We start from the raw sequence: 16,125 nt of genomic DNA, 5'->3' as shown, positions 1-16,125 counted from the left end.
TGTCAGTGTCTGAAGGTGCATCACATCACCTGACTCTCTTCTCATGCTGAGTGCAGTTATCTCTCTCCAAACCGGCGGTTTAAAAAGCTCGCACCGTGACACCAGAAAGGATCCCAGCTTTTCCTCACATCTTCCATTCAGTAGCGTCTGCAAGCAGTCCGATATTTAAGAGCCGAAGCTCAAACTGAGATGAATCACGGCTTCAGTTCTGAAATGTCAGACACTCTAAAGGCGTAAGCTCCCAAAGCTGTAAACATTCAACAGCCTCGCGGGCACAAATATCAGCCTCTGTCTGATGATCGCCACGTCGAAATCGAATTCACCACTGAGGCTCTGAGAGGAAAACTCAGTGTGTCTCCACAAACCCTGCAGCCAGTCTTATCTCAGCTGGCTCCAAAAGGACTCCTTTGTACTCCTTATCCATCCAGGCTCGGATTCTCCAATAGTTTTTGTGTCTGTTGGCTAATTTGAGATTGATTTTAAGTGTCTCCTCATGTGTGCGTGGGTCTTATAGAGGAAATGTTCGATAAGCCAAGGCTCCTTAATGTCTGAGTCTCCTCTCTGTATTTTAATTGGCTTCTTTTCCTCACAGCAAATTGAAGCACTCATGTATTCTTATTATATTATTGACCACTATTCATGCACACACTGTATATATATGCAGTAATGAGGGCAAAATATCAATTTAGTTCCTTATTTCCAAGGCACTGGAGCACATGTGAAGACAGGCTGCAGTGTGCTGTTCATCATGACAGTGTGAGTTTGCAAAGCTGGGTGACAATGGCACTTAGCTTTATGGCACCGCTGTTTATATTTGGATTCCCTTCTCACAGCTAAATGACTGCGACAGCAATGACTGTGACTGTGGCAACAACACCATCCGACACTAATGGCTCAGACAAACGGGAAACAGATGACTTGTTCTCCAGATTATTTAAATGTTGTCTATACATAAAGATAAGGTATATTTGCTGTCTATGGTGTTAATATGTATGTTGCAGTTGGTCATATTTTGCACTATGTTGCTGTTTTAAAAGAAAAAGATGTCCAGTATTCTTATCTCAACCAAACATCGCTCATTATGCGTTTTAATTCCAGTGTCGCTGAGGAGTTAATGTAAAGGGGATGCATAACAGGACAATTGTGCCATCTAGTGGTGAAAATCCTTTATAGCCTATTGGTTTTAATCTGGTCTCAACCTGACATGACTAATAGAGTGGATTTATTCTAAATTTTATTTTTAATTATTCATTCATTTTGCTCTGAAAGCATTTATTACACATTAATTGAAAGTGAAAATGAGTGCTCCCAAACTGAATGACTCATTAGTGCACAGCATTATGTACGTTAATCTACTTCAGAGAACAGAGAACAGATTCATTCTCTCTGCCTTTCTATAGTGGATTTTACTACTCTTTTCCTAATGTCTTCTTCTGAAAAATACCTGCTGGCTCATGGTCTGTCGGCACCAGCCTGTCCAGCCCAGGTCAATATCTGCATGCTGCCTCAAACTCTGATTAGCTGCCACAGTGGAATCCTGCAGGAGGGTGAAAATAGAAATACGAATTCTGTTTGCACAAGTGAAGTTAAATCAATCAGTGTCCTTCAGTCCTTTTTTTTCCTTGGAAGTTTGCTGTCCTTGTTGTGAGAAGCAGCTGATTCAGCTGCATATTGCTGAAAGATGCTGGAAGAAGTGCATGTAAAAACAATACTTGGCCACTAATCAACATACAGCTTTGTTAGTTCTATGATAAACATCAGTGTTCTTGAGAAAAAATAAATATGTGCAATCTCTGCTGTTCTCACCCTTTTTTTTTTCTCTCCTTCCTCCCCCTCATTTGTCCCTGCAGGTGGGACAGGAGAGAAGGACCGTGCACCGATCAGCCATGAATCCTTCCTGCTCATGGCAAACTCCCAGACCGATATGGATGACTGGGTCAAAGCCATACGGCGGGTCATCTGGGCGCCGTTTGGAGGAGGTAAAGCCAAAACTTTTGGACTGAAACATGACAAACATGATCATTTTAAAAAACACAGATTTTTATCCTGAAATTCGAGGACGATCTAATGCAAACATTGGATATAAATTAACTAGAAAATGTAAAATTGAAACATGATGAAACGTAAAGTTTCAGCATATCCGTGGTTCACAGAGACGTACAATGTCAACGTTTATTCTGCCCATTGGGTGGCCCACAACACTTCTTGAAACAAGATATTGCTGCTGAAATGGGAAAGGCCTTCAGTCCACGTCTGTGGTGTTTCTGTATCACACTGTGTGTTACACACTTGAGCCAAGCCATGAAAAGTATCACTTGTTTCTGGTGTCCAGCTACTGTACCTGACTGGGGAAATGTGATCAGAGTTTGCTGTTAACCTATTCCTGCGTTGCTTTAAACTCAGAAATAGAGGGCAGGGTGCTTCTGCTGGGTTTCTTACAGTACTGTGGTGAGTAACAAGCTCCAGGATCAGCAGAGCATATGTGTGCAGGATGCAGTTAAGCTTGTTAATTTGAATCCAGTCAAGCTGAGGTTCTTTTACTCATGAGAGGACTAATTTCGGTGTCCAGCAGTGAGCCTGTGGTTCGTTCTCACCCTGTCTGCTCTGGACCGCCCGTCTAACTAGTGTACTTGACAGAAGGCCAGAAATATAACCAGGCCTGTCTGGGTGTGAACTGGGACACAGGGAGCAGCTGAACAGCCCGGTGTTGGGTTACAAAAGAGCGTTATATTAATAGGGGGATAAATGTAGAATAACACTGATGATAGTGTATGTCTAACATCACTGGTCTCATTTTAAACTTCATCTTTAATGAGCCTGGCTTTAGCTCTGCTGGCAGTGAGGGAACAGAGCTGATCATCAGCATTTCATTCTACCAAAGTGATGTCTTCATGTTGCTTCTCATGTCTGACAATTACATAAAACAGAAAGGCAGTAAATTGTCATGTGAAGATGGCATCAACTCATTTTCTGTTGGTCAGCTAACCGATTAACAGAGAAGTAGAACTTCAAGGAGAGAGCCAGTCTGTAAAGTGAGATCCTCATATTTAATATTTACTTAATATCGTCTCATATTAACACTCAATCAAGAACTTGATTTTAAGGCTTTTTTTTAATAAGCTGTTTTGGTATCAGGGTGCATTTAGTTAGTGGTCGTCACAGATGTATGTCATTCAGCACAAAACAGTTTACACTGAAATTCATTTTTCATCCTTTGACAGTTCTGTTTAAGAGATTTACACACACTGAACATACAGTTGCACATATGACACTCTTCATAGGCGTACACGTCAACAGTCATGACAGTTGCATATATCACATTACAGTGTATGCTCCAGATTCGGATCTCACACTGATATTGTTTAGCAGCAGGATAGACTGATGTATGAAAGAGTTCTTCAGTGTTTGTTTAAATACAGGAAAAACATAATTAATGGATTTTTAAGAGATCACTTGGAAGGACTCTCATGCTATGACTGAACTTTAAAGGGCAAGTTGTTGTGTTATAGCGTTGTAGTGTTATTTCATGCCATTCTAGTTTTAAAAAAGGGGGTTTGCTTAAAATGCAAACAACTGCAAATAAATTGTGGTGATCTTAGAATTTCTGGTCCAGCTGTTGCACATATGAAGGGGGATGCAAGGGGGTGGGGGACGAGGGTGTGTGGGGACCCTAAATCTGCACCCCTGTTCACATGTGTAACACGTTTTCTCTCAGAGAGGGGGCGCAGCATCAAAATCAGCACATATAAAGGGTAATGGCAGTGGTAATGAGTTATCCACCGGGTTACTTCATGCTGGCTATGTCCTATGTCCAGCCTCCCTCTCAGATTCACAGGGCAGGGGGTATCTGTCTCTCAGTTCCCAGTCCAGAATAGACCTGTCGCCAACTTATAGACCCGTGGTTAACAGCAGCACTGCAGTCACAGCATGCTGACCGTTTGCGTGAACTCCACCTCAGTTCCTCCAACTGTAGCTCGTCTGTGCTGTGCAGGAATTTGTAAAAGCAGGATTAATCTACCAGTTGAGTCAAATGCCTGAACCGGAATGGACAAAGGTGGTGAAGTGTGGGTTTGGGATGTATGAGAAGCGTTCTCTGCTGCTGTGCAGCTCCTGTTCGGTGAATTACTATGATTACTGGGAGCTGTCAGCCAGCTGCGACTGCTGCAGCCAATCAGCAGGTAACAATCAACAGTGATTCACTAACCAATTAATCACGTTAAGTCGCTCTGCTACGCCATTGTTTTCCACTTCTTTTAAATGCTTATCAATGCTTTGAACCAACAGGTTCAGAGCAGTTACACACTCTGAAAACTTTACACTATTATGTAACTGCAAAGATCTTAATGGACTGGGTCTCTAAAGCATTACATTTAATGATGGTGCTTGTGATGTTTGTGACTGTGGGTCAGTGTACAGTACAGTATAATAGGCTTTGTTGAAACTTTCAGACGCACTCAGGACATTCAAGATTCAAGTTGTTATGAAGTATTAATCCCTCTAATGGCTGCACTCCTTGCAATTACTGTGTGCTTGTAGTGTAACAAGTAAAGATACATTCTACAACATTTAACATGTCTAATTGGCTCATATGTGAAGTATGTATTAGATCTACATTTTATACACATACAGTATGTCTGAAATATAATTTGAAGATACCACTATTTGTTCCAAACCTCAGCCCAGCATAACTCAGTGGATAGATGAATGAATATCCTGATGGACCTACAGTACAAAAAATTTACTACATTTCGACCGTCTGTCCCCAGGGATATTTGGTCAGCGTTTAGAAGACACGGTGCAGTATGAGAAGAAGTTTGGCCCCCGGCTGGCCCCCCTGCTGGTGGAGCAGTGTGTGGATTTCATCAGGGAGAGGGGTTTGGATGAGGAGGGTCTCTTTCGGATGCCAGGACAGGCCAACCTGGTCAAAGAGCTGCAGGAGTCCTTTGACTGCGGCGACAAGCCTCTGTTTGACAGGTAGTTAATGGAGCACACCAGGTTTTTCATGATTAAATGATGGAACGTGCAGCAGGCAGCTTTTATCTGTTGTCCTTTGCAGTAATACAGACGTCCACACGGTGGCATCCTTGCTAAAGCTGTACCTGCGAGAGCTGCCTGAACCAGTCATCCCCTTCTCTAAATATGAGGACTTTCTAACCTGTGCACAGCTTTTGGCCAAAGATGAGGAGGAGGTATGTGTAGTATACCATGTGTGTGATTATGTGTGTGTGAGTGTGTGCACGTGTCTGTCTGACAATTGTTCAATCTGTCTTTTAACAGGGGGTCCAGGAGCTTGGAAGGCAAGTTAGCACTCTACCTCTACCGAACTACAATCTCCTCAAGTACATATGCAAGTAAGTCCGCTGCCATTTGTTTAGTCATGATGTTTTATAAAACATCATCATCACTTGTCAAGAATAATCTCTATTTCTGCTTTAGTTTTTAACTTAGTTACCTCACCTTAGATTCCTTGATGAGGTCCAGTCCCACTGTACTGAAAACAAGATGAGTGTCCAGAACCTCGCCACAGTATTTGGACCAAACATCCTTCGACCCAAGATGGAGGATCCAGTCACTATCATGGAAGGTACAGACCAAGTTCACTGATGTACTGACTCAATTCATACATATATATAAATGTATATATATCTATATCTGTGTGTGTGTGTGTGTGTGTGTGTGTGTGTAAACTGAAATTATTTTACTCTACATCAATGAAATCTTATCTGACTGTGATCCATAGGTACTTCTCTGGTCCAGCATCTGATGACAATCCTCATTAGGGAACACATCCGTTTGTACTCAGGGAGGGACCAGGAGGGACCCACCGCAACACAAACAGACCTCCCTGTTCAGGGGCATCAGCTCCAGCACCGAAGCTTGGGAGCCTGGATCTCAGAGGAAGACCTCCAGAGTTGTCCTGTCTCCAACCCCGACCAAGAACTGCACAGCAGTGCCTCATCTCTGGATGCCAAACTGTGTGCAGCCGTTACTCCCACCCAGACCCCAAACCTGAACCCTGGACCAAAACTGGGTTCTTCATCAGGGAAAGGAGAGACGCTAGTCAGCCCGAGTAAACAAGCCAAGAGCATACCTTCCTGGAAATACTCTTTCAAAAGCTCCTCGGCGCCTCGTTCCCAGACACAAGCAAAGCAAAGCAGCAGCGGCAGTTCTGTCGCTGATATCACTAGTGTATCTTCTGGTGGGGGAGGAGGTGGAGGTGGAGGTAACTGGCTCATGAATGGTCTGTCTTCCCTGAGAGGACACCGGCGCACGTCATCAGGCGAGCGGTCTGCCCGTGATCGTGACTCCACTGGCTCCTCCCAGAGACTGTCAACTTACGACAATGTCACATCGTCTTCTAGCATGGGGAGTGTTCCAAGTGTAGCCAGCACACCTTGGTCCACTTCCTCCTGCGAAATCTCTGTCCCTGACTCGGGAAGTGAGCCCTCAGCAAACCAAAACTGTGGAGTGGGGGGTGAAAGTGAGGAAAAAGGGGAATGGATGGAGAGCCAGGGGGAGATTGACAGAGGAAGGGATGGAGGGATGACAACAGACCCAAACTCTGAGCAGGACAGTTGTGAGGCCATGGAGCTGTGCAGCAGCAGCGCAGCATGCAGCGAGAATGGAAACATGGCCATTGCGGCAGGAGTGCCGTCCATCGTCATGTCCGAGGATGGAGATGGGACAAATCTAACACTGAGCAGCTTGGTGGAAGGACTGAAGGACGAGTTGAGGAAGCAGAAGACTTCATATGAGACCAGGATCCAAAAGTAAGTATCGGGAAAAACGTGCCTTGTGCAGCTTTAAGTTTTGTCCTAATACCACCAAAGCATTTCATGATGTAGCCACAGATTAAAGGTGAATGTTAATGACTTGTCTGTCTGCCTCCCCTCAGACTGGAGGAGTCCAGTGCTGCTCTGTGTGCACAGATGGAGCGTTTGGAACAAGAGATGGAGCAGGAAAGGAAGAAGCAACGCATGCTGGAGATCAAACTGCGAAACTCTGAGAGGGCACGGGAGGACGCAGAGAACCGCAACCGACTTCTAGAGAAGGAGATGGAGGATTTCTTTTCCACACTGGGAGATCTGGCCCTTGGTGCAAGGACTAGTGACATTTGATATGACAAGGCCACTCATCTGTCTGTGGCTCAAACTGTCTGGGTTTCTATGGCAGGGTTGGGTGTCTTACCAGGTCCAACGTCCTCCTCAGTGCATCAGTATAACAAGAAACTAAAGGAACTGGCCATATTTGTGCACATTCAGGACAAACTCCAAGGAAATTGAAATACAGAGAAGGAAATTCTGCAGGATGCAGATATCAAATTGGGACTGACTGTGTCTCCATCCCCACTGAGCACCAAGCGGTTTGGACTTTCTTATGCATGCTTGAAAACGGAACATTAAGATAAGAAGATGGCGCTCTTGTGATTACAGTCCTTGATGAGTCCAGGGTTTGTCTTGTGAAGGCAGTATTTTAACAGTTCAGGTGCCTGTATGTGACTGGTGGAAAATAATGTATTTTCTCTGACATTCTCTATATTGGAGAGCACTGACTTCTTCAACCACTATTTTACACAGACATTACTGACCACTGACTGATGTCTGACCTTTATCTTTATGGGGAAATGCTACATTTTGGGAAATGCGCTTGTTTGCTTTCTTGCCAAGAGTTCGATGATACCACTCTCATGTCTGCAGTGTATAAATGAAGCTACTGCCTGCAGTGGATGAGCCTATCTTAACATGAAGACAGAAAACGGCGGGAAAGAGTTAGCCTAAATCTAAATCTGCTTACCAACACATTTAAAGCTAACTAATTAACATGTTATATTTTGTTTAATTATTATAAAACAAAGTGTAACTACAAGCTGTGGTTTTACTCGAGTTCTAGTCAAAATGCTAAGCTAACCGACTCCTGGCTCTAACTTTATATTTGGGGGGGGTTGGCTAACTCTTCACCCTGTTTTCTTTATTTATGTTAAACCAGGCTAAGCGGCAGCTTGCTGTAACTTCATATTCATCCAACACACATGAAAGTAATATCAATGTTCTCATCAAACTTGCATAGAAAACAAATAAATGGAAAATTTCAAGCTAGTCCTTTAACTGTATGGTCAGGTCAACAAATTAAAAAAAAAGAAAAAACATGAAAACTTTTCTCACCTGCCTGTATTTGTAGGTACTAATGCAAACTGCTTTCTTTTTGGCCAGGAGCAAAGAGTTCCAGGTTGGTGGCCAAAATCTCATAGACAGGCAGAAAACCAAAAACTTTATTTGCATGGCTAGACACCGCCAGGGGTAGCTGAGAAAATACGTTGTTTTTTTGTCGTAATCTGAGTGAACTGACCGTTACGCTGTACAGTGGTACCTTTAGCAGAAGTTCCTCCACTTGCATTTACCCTCTCGTACTGTATTTGTTCTACAGACTTTTTTTCTGGATGTTGAATTGTAGAATCAAATTTGTATGTCGTAACATAAAGTCAGGTTTAAATAACTAGATTTTCCAGGAATAGATGGAACCTCCGCAATAGCTGCCTCTGTACTTTCTTGTCCTCAGGCCCTTCCAGTGCCTCTCTCCTCACCATGTCCATTTAATGTCAAAGCCTCAGTCCTCGGTTCACTCTGATCCTCACAGATGTCAATATACCTTTAATGTACAGATGATACAACAGGGACAATGAAAACAATTGTTCAAAGCCTTTCAGCTTAGCGCATGCTGCCTAGGACACAGGACACGTGGCTCAGTAGGTGAAGGCCATTGACAGCACGCAGTAAATACCAAAGCTGGACCGCCTCAGCTGTTCGCTCACTAAAGATCAGAACAGCCTGCCTCGAAGCCATGTTGATTTTGGCACATGAAGCTCAACACTGCCCTCAAAGAAACAATGGAATTTCCTGGTTGTGCCTTCAGGGAAGTGTTATTGAATAGGAAAAACGTAGTGTTGCTTGCTTGTCCAGAGATGTAGTGAATCTATTTGCGCATAGTACACACAGTGGCTGCATTTTTTTTTTTTTTATATATGGCAAAAAACTGCTGAAGATGAGTAACATGAGCTCCCTAGAAGGTGCCAATTCTTGTGAAAGTGAATTGTGAATTGAATGGAAGTTTTGGATTCAGAATGTATTCTTATCGTGAATGTAATGTGTTGTTGATGAAACCAGCCCTAAGAAGAAAATGTCAAGGAATACCAGGGGAAAAAAAAAAAAACAATAGAATCACTGATGGTGTTCAGTTCATCCAGGTCTGCAACTCATTACTCTTACTTTGACTTCAACTCTTGGTTGTGCTGGACAAGTGATGTATTACAGGATGCATCACGCAGACCTGCATCACATCAGGAAGCTGTGATTTGCTGTGTGTGGATCTGGTCCCTTGAATTATTAACACTTAATTTTATGTTTTTCCAAAATGAAGAGTTGCAGATATCTCCTTTGTGAGAATTGCATGTGATTACATTGAAAATGATCAATCAGAAGAATGTCCAGATGTGGTTAAAGTGACACTTATTTAAGGGCCCGACAAAAAGTATATTTACATGTGAAAGCGTGCTTTGTGTTGGAAAATGTGACTGTATTTTTCCTTTTTATATTTTATACAGAAACATAGAGTTAATGTTATTACATTACACTTTACTTCTCACAGGTTTACAAGGTAACTGTCCTTTAAGGATTTTTGATGGAGCTCCGACGCACTACCACTATCACAGCTGACGATATGATGGTCTACATCGATTTCAGGTTCTTTGATTCCAACAGATGCATTGATTTCCCTTTATGTGTGTCTCATGACTAAGGCTAAATGTTTCTTATTGCTCTGCTACGGTGCTTATTTATTATGGATTTCCACAATTGTAATGAATGGACATGTATGGGAATAAAAGGTGACAAAGATCATCTGGGAGACATTAGTGAGTCTGAGTTCTTGGAGGATCTGATCTGAAAATCTAAGGTTTTTTTTTTTTGTAGGTTTTTCTCTTCAAGTAAATTTGACAGTAGTTTAAAAAGATGTAAGTGAACTATGACACAGCAGTAAAAAGGACAACATGATAGAAAAGATACTGATGAATGGGAGCCTTTAAGTTCCAGTAAAACGGTGAATCTTGCAGCAAATGCAGCAGTCCCTCGTAATATTTCGATATAAAAGATCTAAGACTTTGTGTGCAAAGGCTTATTTCACTCGAAGTCTGGGCAGGAATCCCAAGTTAGTGAGCACCTCTCCTTTGCCAATCTGCAATTCATCCACCTGTCAAGTGTAGCATATGAAGATGCTCATTAAACAGGGTGATGATCAAAGTTGTGCCGTTGGCTGGTCACAATGACGGCCACTCCAATGTGCAGTCTCATCACAACAGACAGTCTCAGGGAAGCTCATCTGTGTGCATGTCATCCTCACAGGGTCTTGACTTGACTGCAGTTTGTCGTCCTAACTGGCTTGAGTGAGCAAATTCTCCTTTTTGATGACGTCCAGCACTTTGGAGAAATGATCTCTTCACAGGTGAATCCTGGTTTTCACAGTAATGAGCAGTTTGCTGACATCAGCGTGTCCCATGGTGGCGGTGGGGTTGCCGTATGTTCAAGCATAATGTTATTGATGACAGTTAGAATGCAGTGTGGTACCATGACGAGATCCTGAGGCTCACGGTTGTGCCATCCGTCCACCACCATCAGCTCATGTGCAGCTTGCAATCATCCAAGTTTTTGCACGGCCTGCACCAAACATGTGAAACTGAGCAAGTTTGGGATGCTGTACGTCAACTAGTACGACAGTTTTTACAGTCTTTAACAGCTTTCTTAAGTGTAATTTGTTAAATCAGCGCGACGCTGTAGGTTTTAGTAAAAGTAAATGCATGTGTTAGGGACTATTTTCAGCTGCAAACTGATACACATTTAGTGCTAAACTACAGTGCACGCGTACAATGTTCACTGTAATGACAACAGTAAGAGTGTATCTCTTTGCTGTGTTTTTGAACAGACTCTTTAAATGAAAGAATCACCTGCTGGTGCCACCAAAATGCGACTCATCTGTACCTGATGATGCTGCATGCAAAGCAACACACGTTTGGCAACTTGTTAGTACAGGAAAAAAACAGACATACAACCACAAATCAAAGTGTATTTCTTTTATTTGCAGTACATGTTTTTTTTGTTTTGTTTTGTTTTTTTAAGAGGTGGCATCATCAGATCCCAGTGCATGTATTCTAGTAGTGCACTTCTTTGTTGGTTGCGGTTTTTGGGACGCGCAGATCCAGGAATTCTTAAAACTACTTGCATGGCTGGATTCACTAGCAAACATTACAAACCAGCACCATACATATAATGATTTCTTGTAGGTATTTACTCATCTTTTTTTTGTGTTTATTAACATTATTGTCCTTACCACATTCCAAATCAAAATCTGTTGGCCACGTTGTGACTCAAAGGACTTCCCGTCTCGGCATCAAACCTCGGCAGACAGATTCATTTGGTGGGTAAGACTGATTACGTAACATCATGACTATAAACAAGTCACAGAAATAAAAATTGATCTTATTCATAAAAAAGGAAAACATGGATTGACAGTACCAAACATTTTCTTTACCTTCAGGAGACAGCTAACAAAGGCTAGGCCCATCACATACTACTAGCACAGTTTGCTGAAGGTATTGCACATTTAGTTTAAAAACCAAAAAAAAAAAAAAAAAAAAAAAAAAAAAAGAACAAAAAATACATATAACAATTCTCTTACTTCTAGGTGAAGTATACATAATGTACAAAACTAGAAGTCTGTTGAAACCAACAAATAGTACACTTTCAAATAAATAAATAATGGAATCTGTTATTCACACGTCTTCGATAGCTAATTCTGCAGGAGACTAAGTATATGCAAGAACTGGCAGAAATTCAGCGTGAGGTAGTTCATCAAAGCCGACTTAAATCAGAATGACATTGTTTGGAGAGATGCAGTAATTATATATATATATAAAAAAAAAAAAGTAAAAAAAAAAAAAGCAACAACAACCTAAGAAGAAGAAAGAAGAAAACGAGATACTCCAATTAAAGCCCCTCGTTTTGGGCCAAGAAAATTAAGAGCACTTCAGACAATTTTTTTTCTGATTGATTATTTTAGCTAATATGACAAATGGGCTAATATGACTAATGGATACAGACCACCCATTTTCTCACAGATGTGACACTGCTTCAGTCCTAGTTTTTACTCCTTTTTATCACAGTACTACTGCACAAATACTACTGGTCTTTTCTTTGCTGTTGGAATCTACAATACCTGAATCTCCAATACCTAACAAATCTTGATTTAAATCCTCTAAAAAGAGAGCAGGGGGTCATGGCACCAGCTGTCCGTAAGTTCAAACTTCAAACAGGAAGTGTTCACGAAGTGGAGATGTAGCGTTACGAAATTAAAATGGGTTGCACCACATGAACCAGCTCGTGCTCAGAGATGATTTGTTCTGATTGTTAACACCCAGTAACTACCAGGTTTAACTGTTGCATAGCTAAGTGACAAAGCTAACATTAGCGTGCTAATGTGTTAAATGTTAACTGTTTTGCAGCTAACTGGCAAAGCTAGCATTAACTTACAAATATACATTAACTGCTGTGCGGTTAACTGACAAAGCTAACATTAGCTTGCTAATATATCAAACGTTAACGTGTAGCTCGGTGACAAAGCTAATGTTAGCTTGCTGATACATCACACGTTAACGTGTAGCTCGGTGACAAAGCTAATGTTAGCTTGCTGATACATCACACGTTAACGTGTAGCTCGGTGACAAAGCTAATGTTAGCTTGATAATAGATCAAAGTTAACGTGTAGCTCGGTGACAAAGCTAACAATTTTTTGCAAAATTACTAAATGTTGACTGTTGCACAGCACAGTGACGAAGCGAACATTTACTTGCTAACATAATAAATGTTTACCATTGCTTATCTCAAGCTGTTTACCATGTTACCCGTTTAAACTGAAAAGTAAAGAAAAGTAAAAGAGGTAATGTGTTACAGTCGATGCTCTGGCATATACTTGACAAAATGCTGCTCATTAATGACGTGAACTACGAAGTTTTTAGAATTTAAAACAAATACCACAAATACAACACAGAATACCTCAAATTACAAAACGTGCCAATGATTTTAGACTGAATGACCAAATAAAACCGAGACTAATGAGAATGTCTCTCTCTTACTCCGAACTATATGGATACTACGAATTCTGAAACACACATCATTCTTTTTATTTATGCATATATAAATAAATAAAATCATAGCTACATTTTTAAAGGACTGGCTGTTACGTTTAATATATCGTTTGGCCGACTAAAACTATCATTTCTGGAAGTTACTGCGTGTTACAGTTTGTGCTACAATCAATTCCATTTTACATAGTTGACTGATTTTGTCTGATATAGCTACAGATGACTTTTAGCAACCAATTTAACCATTGCTAGGGTTTTTACTGGCTAAGACATTCCTTAATGGTGCAACCCAATTTACTAAATCACCAGTTACACACTAGCTCGTAGTTACTTAGAGAGAACGCACGCGCCCACAGACTTAGCAGTGGATTTTACGAATAGCTGGTGCAAGTCCAGAACTTGAAACGGAGTACAAGCCACAGTGCGGCAGTATGAGAAATCGGGCCATTAAATCAACAGTTCCGTCCATGTTTGGCAGACAATAACAAGTTTGTAAAGCAGAGCACGGCACAGAGCTACAGCAGCATAATGCTACAGCCTGAAGACAACCTTTCTTGCAACTTTGCTTTGAGCTTCCCAGAAAAACATCTTTATCGCAAACCAAGACAGGTTCCAGACAGACACAGTAATGTTTGTGCCTCTGCTGTCAACATCCACAACACCTGCTCATGATCCATGACGGTACAATGCGTCCTAACTCTGCCTCTTGCAGATAGGAAGTTATGCAAACAAGGCTTCATGAAACCTCTAAACTGAAACTGAAAATATCATGGACTCTGACGCAGTTATGACAATGATATTCATGATCCTCAGAAGTCAACAAACCATTACACAACTTGCCTAGATAGCTTTATGCTACTATGGCTTGTTTCGACTGGAGTAACTACAGTTAGAGGTTTTTCTTGTGTGTTTAAGAACTTTAAAAATGAATCAGTCAGAAACACTGTGGTTGTTTGGCTCTGCCTCTCAGCGTGCCTTCCAACAGCCGACGGCACACAAAATACCACAAAATACTGACAACAATTCAGGCGCAGAGTTCACTCATTTAGTTTGATCCAGTAGTTGAGTTTTAAAACATGTCCATCCTGTTCATTCTCCTCTCCTTCAGTCACCCCATTGAATTAGTACTCAGAGGAAAGCCAAAAAACTGTTAATAACCTATATTTCGGTTGCTGTCACTGCAAAGAAACGCTTCTTTTTACTTTGATGAAAGACCTTGACAAAACTGCCTTTTCTTCTGAAATGACTCAAACACATGCTCAAGCATCTCAACGTATACGTCATCGCCTTCTTACCCTGCAAGACACCACAGTCTCCCCCTCAAGGGTCAAAATTAAAACAAGTAGAAAAATATACGACACATTTGTGAAAACTACAGCCCCGTCATACATTACTGGTTTGATATGGAAACTACTGTTGTTACCCAGACGTCATAAAACCCTACATACGATGAACACACTTCCTCCAGGTACTCAGGAATGAATGACTAACAACAGGCACTTTTCCCTCCAAAGTTAAACCAAACACACTCAAATAGGGCACAATTATTGCATACCCAAAGAATAACTCGTTTCTTTTGACTCCGGTTGTTTGTGCTGCTGTTTAACATGCACCTTCTTTGAGTTTTCTTCACAATTGCAGGCAAGTCTGGTACACAAAGAGATTGGCCAACTTTTAGAAAAATCACTTCCAAATTCACAAAAGCATATTAGTAAAAACAGGATCTGGTAGTAGGAAGTACACATCTTTCCACACTGTTCCATCAGGCTGCAGAGTCACTTTCCCTCCAAAAACAACGAAAATCAACACCATCACATGCGTTCCCAATACCACAATTCCCTACTTGACTGAAGCGCGTTCTACTTAAACCGTCACCAATTTTACAACCTCGCACAACATCTCGAAAAACCTCCCAAAGCACGACCCAACAAAAAAATAAAAAATAAAATACACAAAACATTCTCAAGTCCTGAACTGTTAGCAATACCTCACTATCAAAGCAAGCCAGCGGAGAGCGTGAAAGAGCTCCATGCATCCAGTCCTCCAAAGCAACTCCACCACTCCAGTTCCATAATGTTTCACAGCCTGTCGCAGACAAGAGGAAGAGGTACTTTAAAGCACTTAAAAATACAGAAAACAGTCGTCAAAAAAGCTCCACGTTATCTTGCGGGACCTAACTGTGCCATTATCAATCCCATATCCTACATGTAGAAGGTAAAATGAATGACATGGCGAATGAAAATCATTTCTGAAATCCCATCATGTCCGAGCAGGAAGTGAAGAATGATCAAATTATAAAGCTTTCATTAAAATTTTACAAGGTGGGAAGTGGTAGTGACTCACAAGAAACGAACATTTTTACAAGTAAATCTACATGATCTCAGTTCAGATGAATGGAAATGTCATATGCGCGGAAAACAGTATCCATATTATGTGAGATAAAACAGAGGAGGGGAGTACTAAAAGCATACATTTGTCAATTCAATTATGTTTCAATGGCTCACTGCAAACTCGTATCGAAGATAAAACTACATCTACCATAAAATCTGTACAAACTCAGTCTACATTTATATGGCAAGTTGTAAAAGCAGTAGCTTACAAGTGAAACAAATGACTTTCAACAGAAAAATAGATCACATTAAAACATTTTACAGATATTCCTTTAAATTCTCACTGTCGGTTAATACAAACCGGAACATAGTGAAATCATAAAAATTCTCTTATCATCATCTTAGGTTTCTGAAAAATTAAGAAATGCCACAATAAATTACAGCTAGGACTCAAATGAAAAGAAATCCTAATTTAAAAAAAAAAAAAAAAAGACTATAACTGTAATAAAAAAAGAATAAAGGTCTGTCCTTTCAGAAATCAAAATGTTTCTCAAACAGCTAGCTGGCTAATCGCTACACTACTGAAGACAAGCACAGAGAGGAGGCGGG

The 16,125-nt window shown here is 41.1% G+C and overlaps 1 protein-coding gene across 1 annotated transcript in view; it reads left to right on the top strand.

Annotated features, from left to right (window-relative positions):
- The window catches only part of arhgap22b (Rho GTPase activating protein 22b), a 30,581-nt gene extending 21,387 nt beyond the window's left edge, over positions 1–9,194 (top strand). Inside the window, exons 4-10 of the mRNA XM_076760638.1 lie at positions 1,851–1,979; positions 4,767–4,974; positions 5,057–5,189; positions 5,278–5,351; positions 5,463–5,584; positions 5,741–6,770; positions 6,896–9,194. Coding sequence (XP_076616753.1) covers positions 1,851–1,979; positions 4,767–4,974; positions 5,057–5,189; positions 5,278–5,351; positions 5,463–5,584; positions 5,741–6,770; positions 6,896–7,118 — 1,919 coding nt within the window. The 3' untranslated portion in view covers positions 7,119–9,194. The remainder of the gene's footprint in view (positions 1–1,850; positions 1,980–4,766; positions 4,975–5,056; positions 5,190–5,277; positions 5,352–5,462; positions 5,585–5,740; positions 6,771–6,895) is intronic.
- The last annotated feature ends 6,931 nt before the right edge of the window (positions 9,195–16,125 follow it).

This window comes from Chaetodon auriga, chromosome 20, assembly GCF_051107435.1.
Source record: "Chaetodon auriga isolate fChaAug3 chromosome 20, fChaAug3.hap1, whole genome shotgun sequence".
NCBI classification, from domain to species: Eukaryota; Metazoa; Chordata; class Actinopteri; order Chaetodontiformes; family Chaetodontidae; genus Chaetodon; species Chaetodon auriga.
This window is presented reverse-complemented; position numbering and strand designations above follow the sequence as displayed.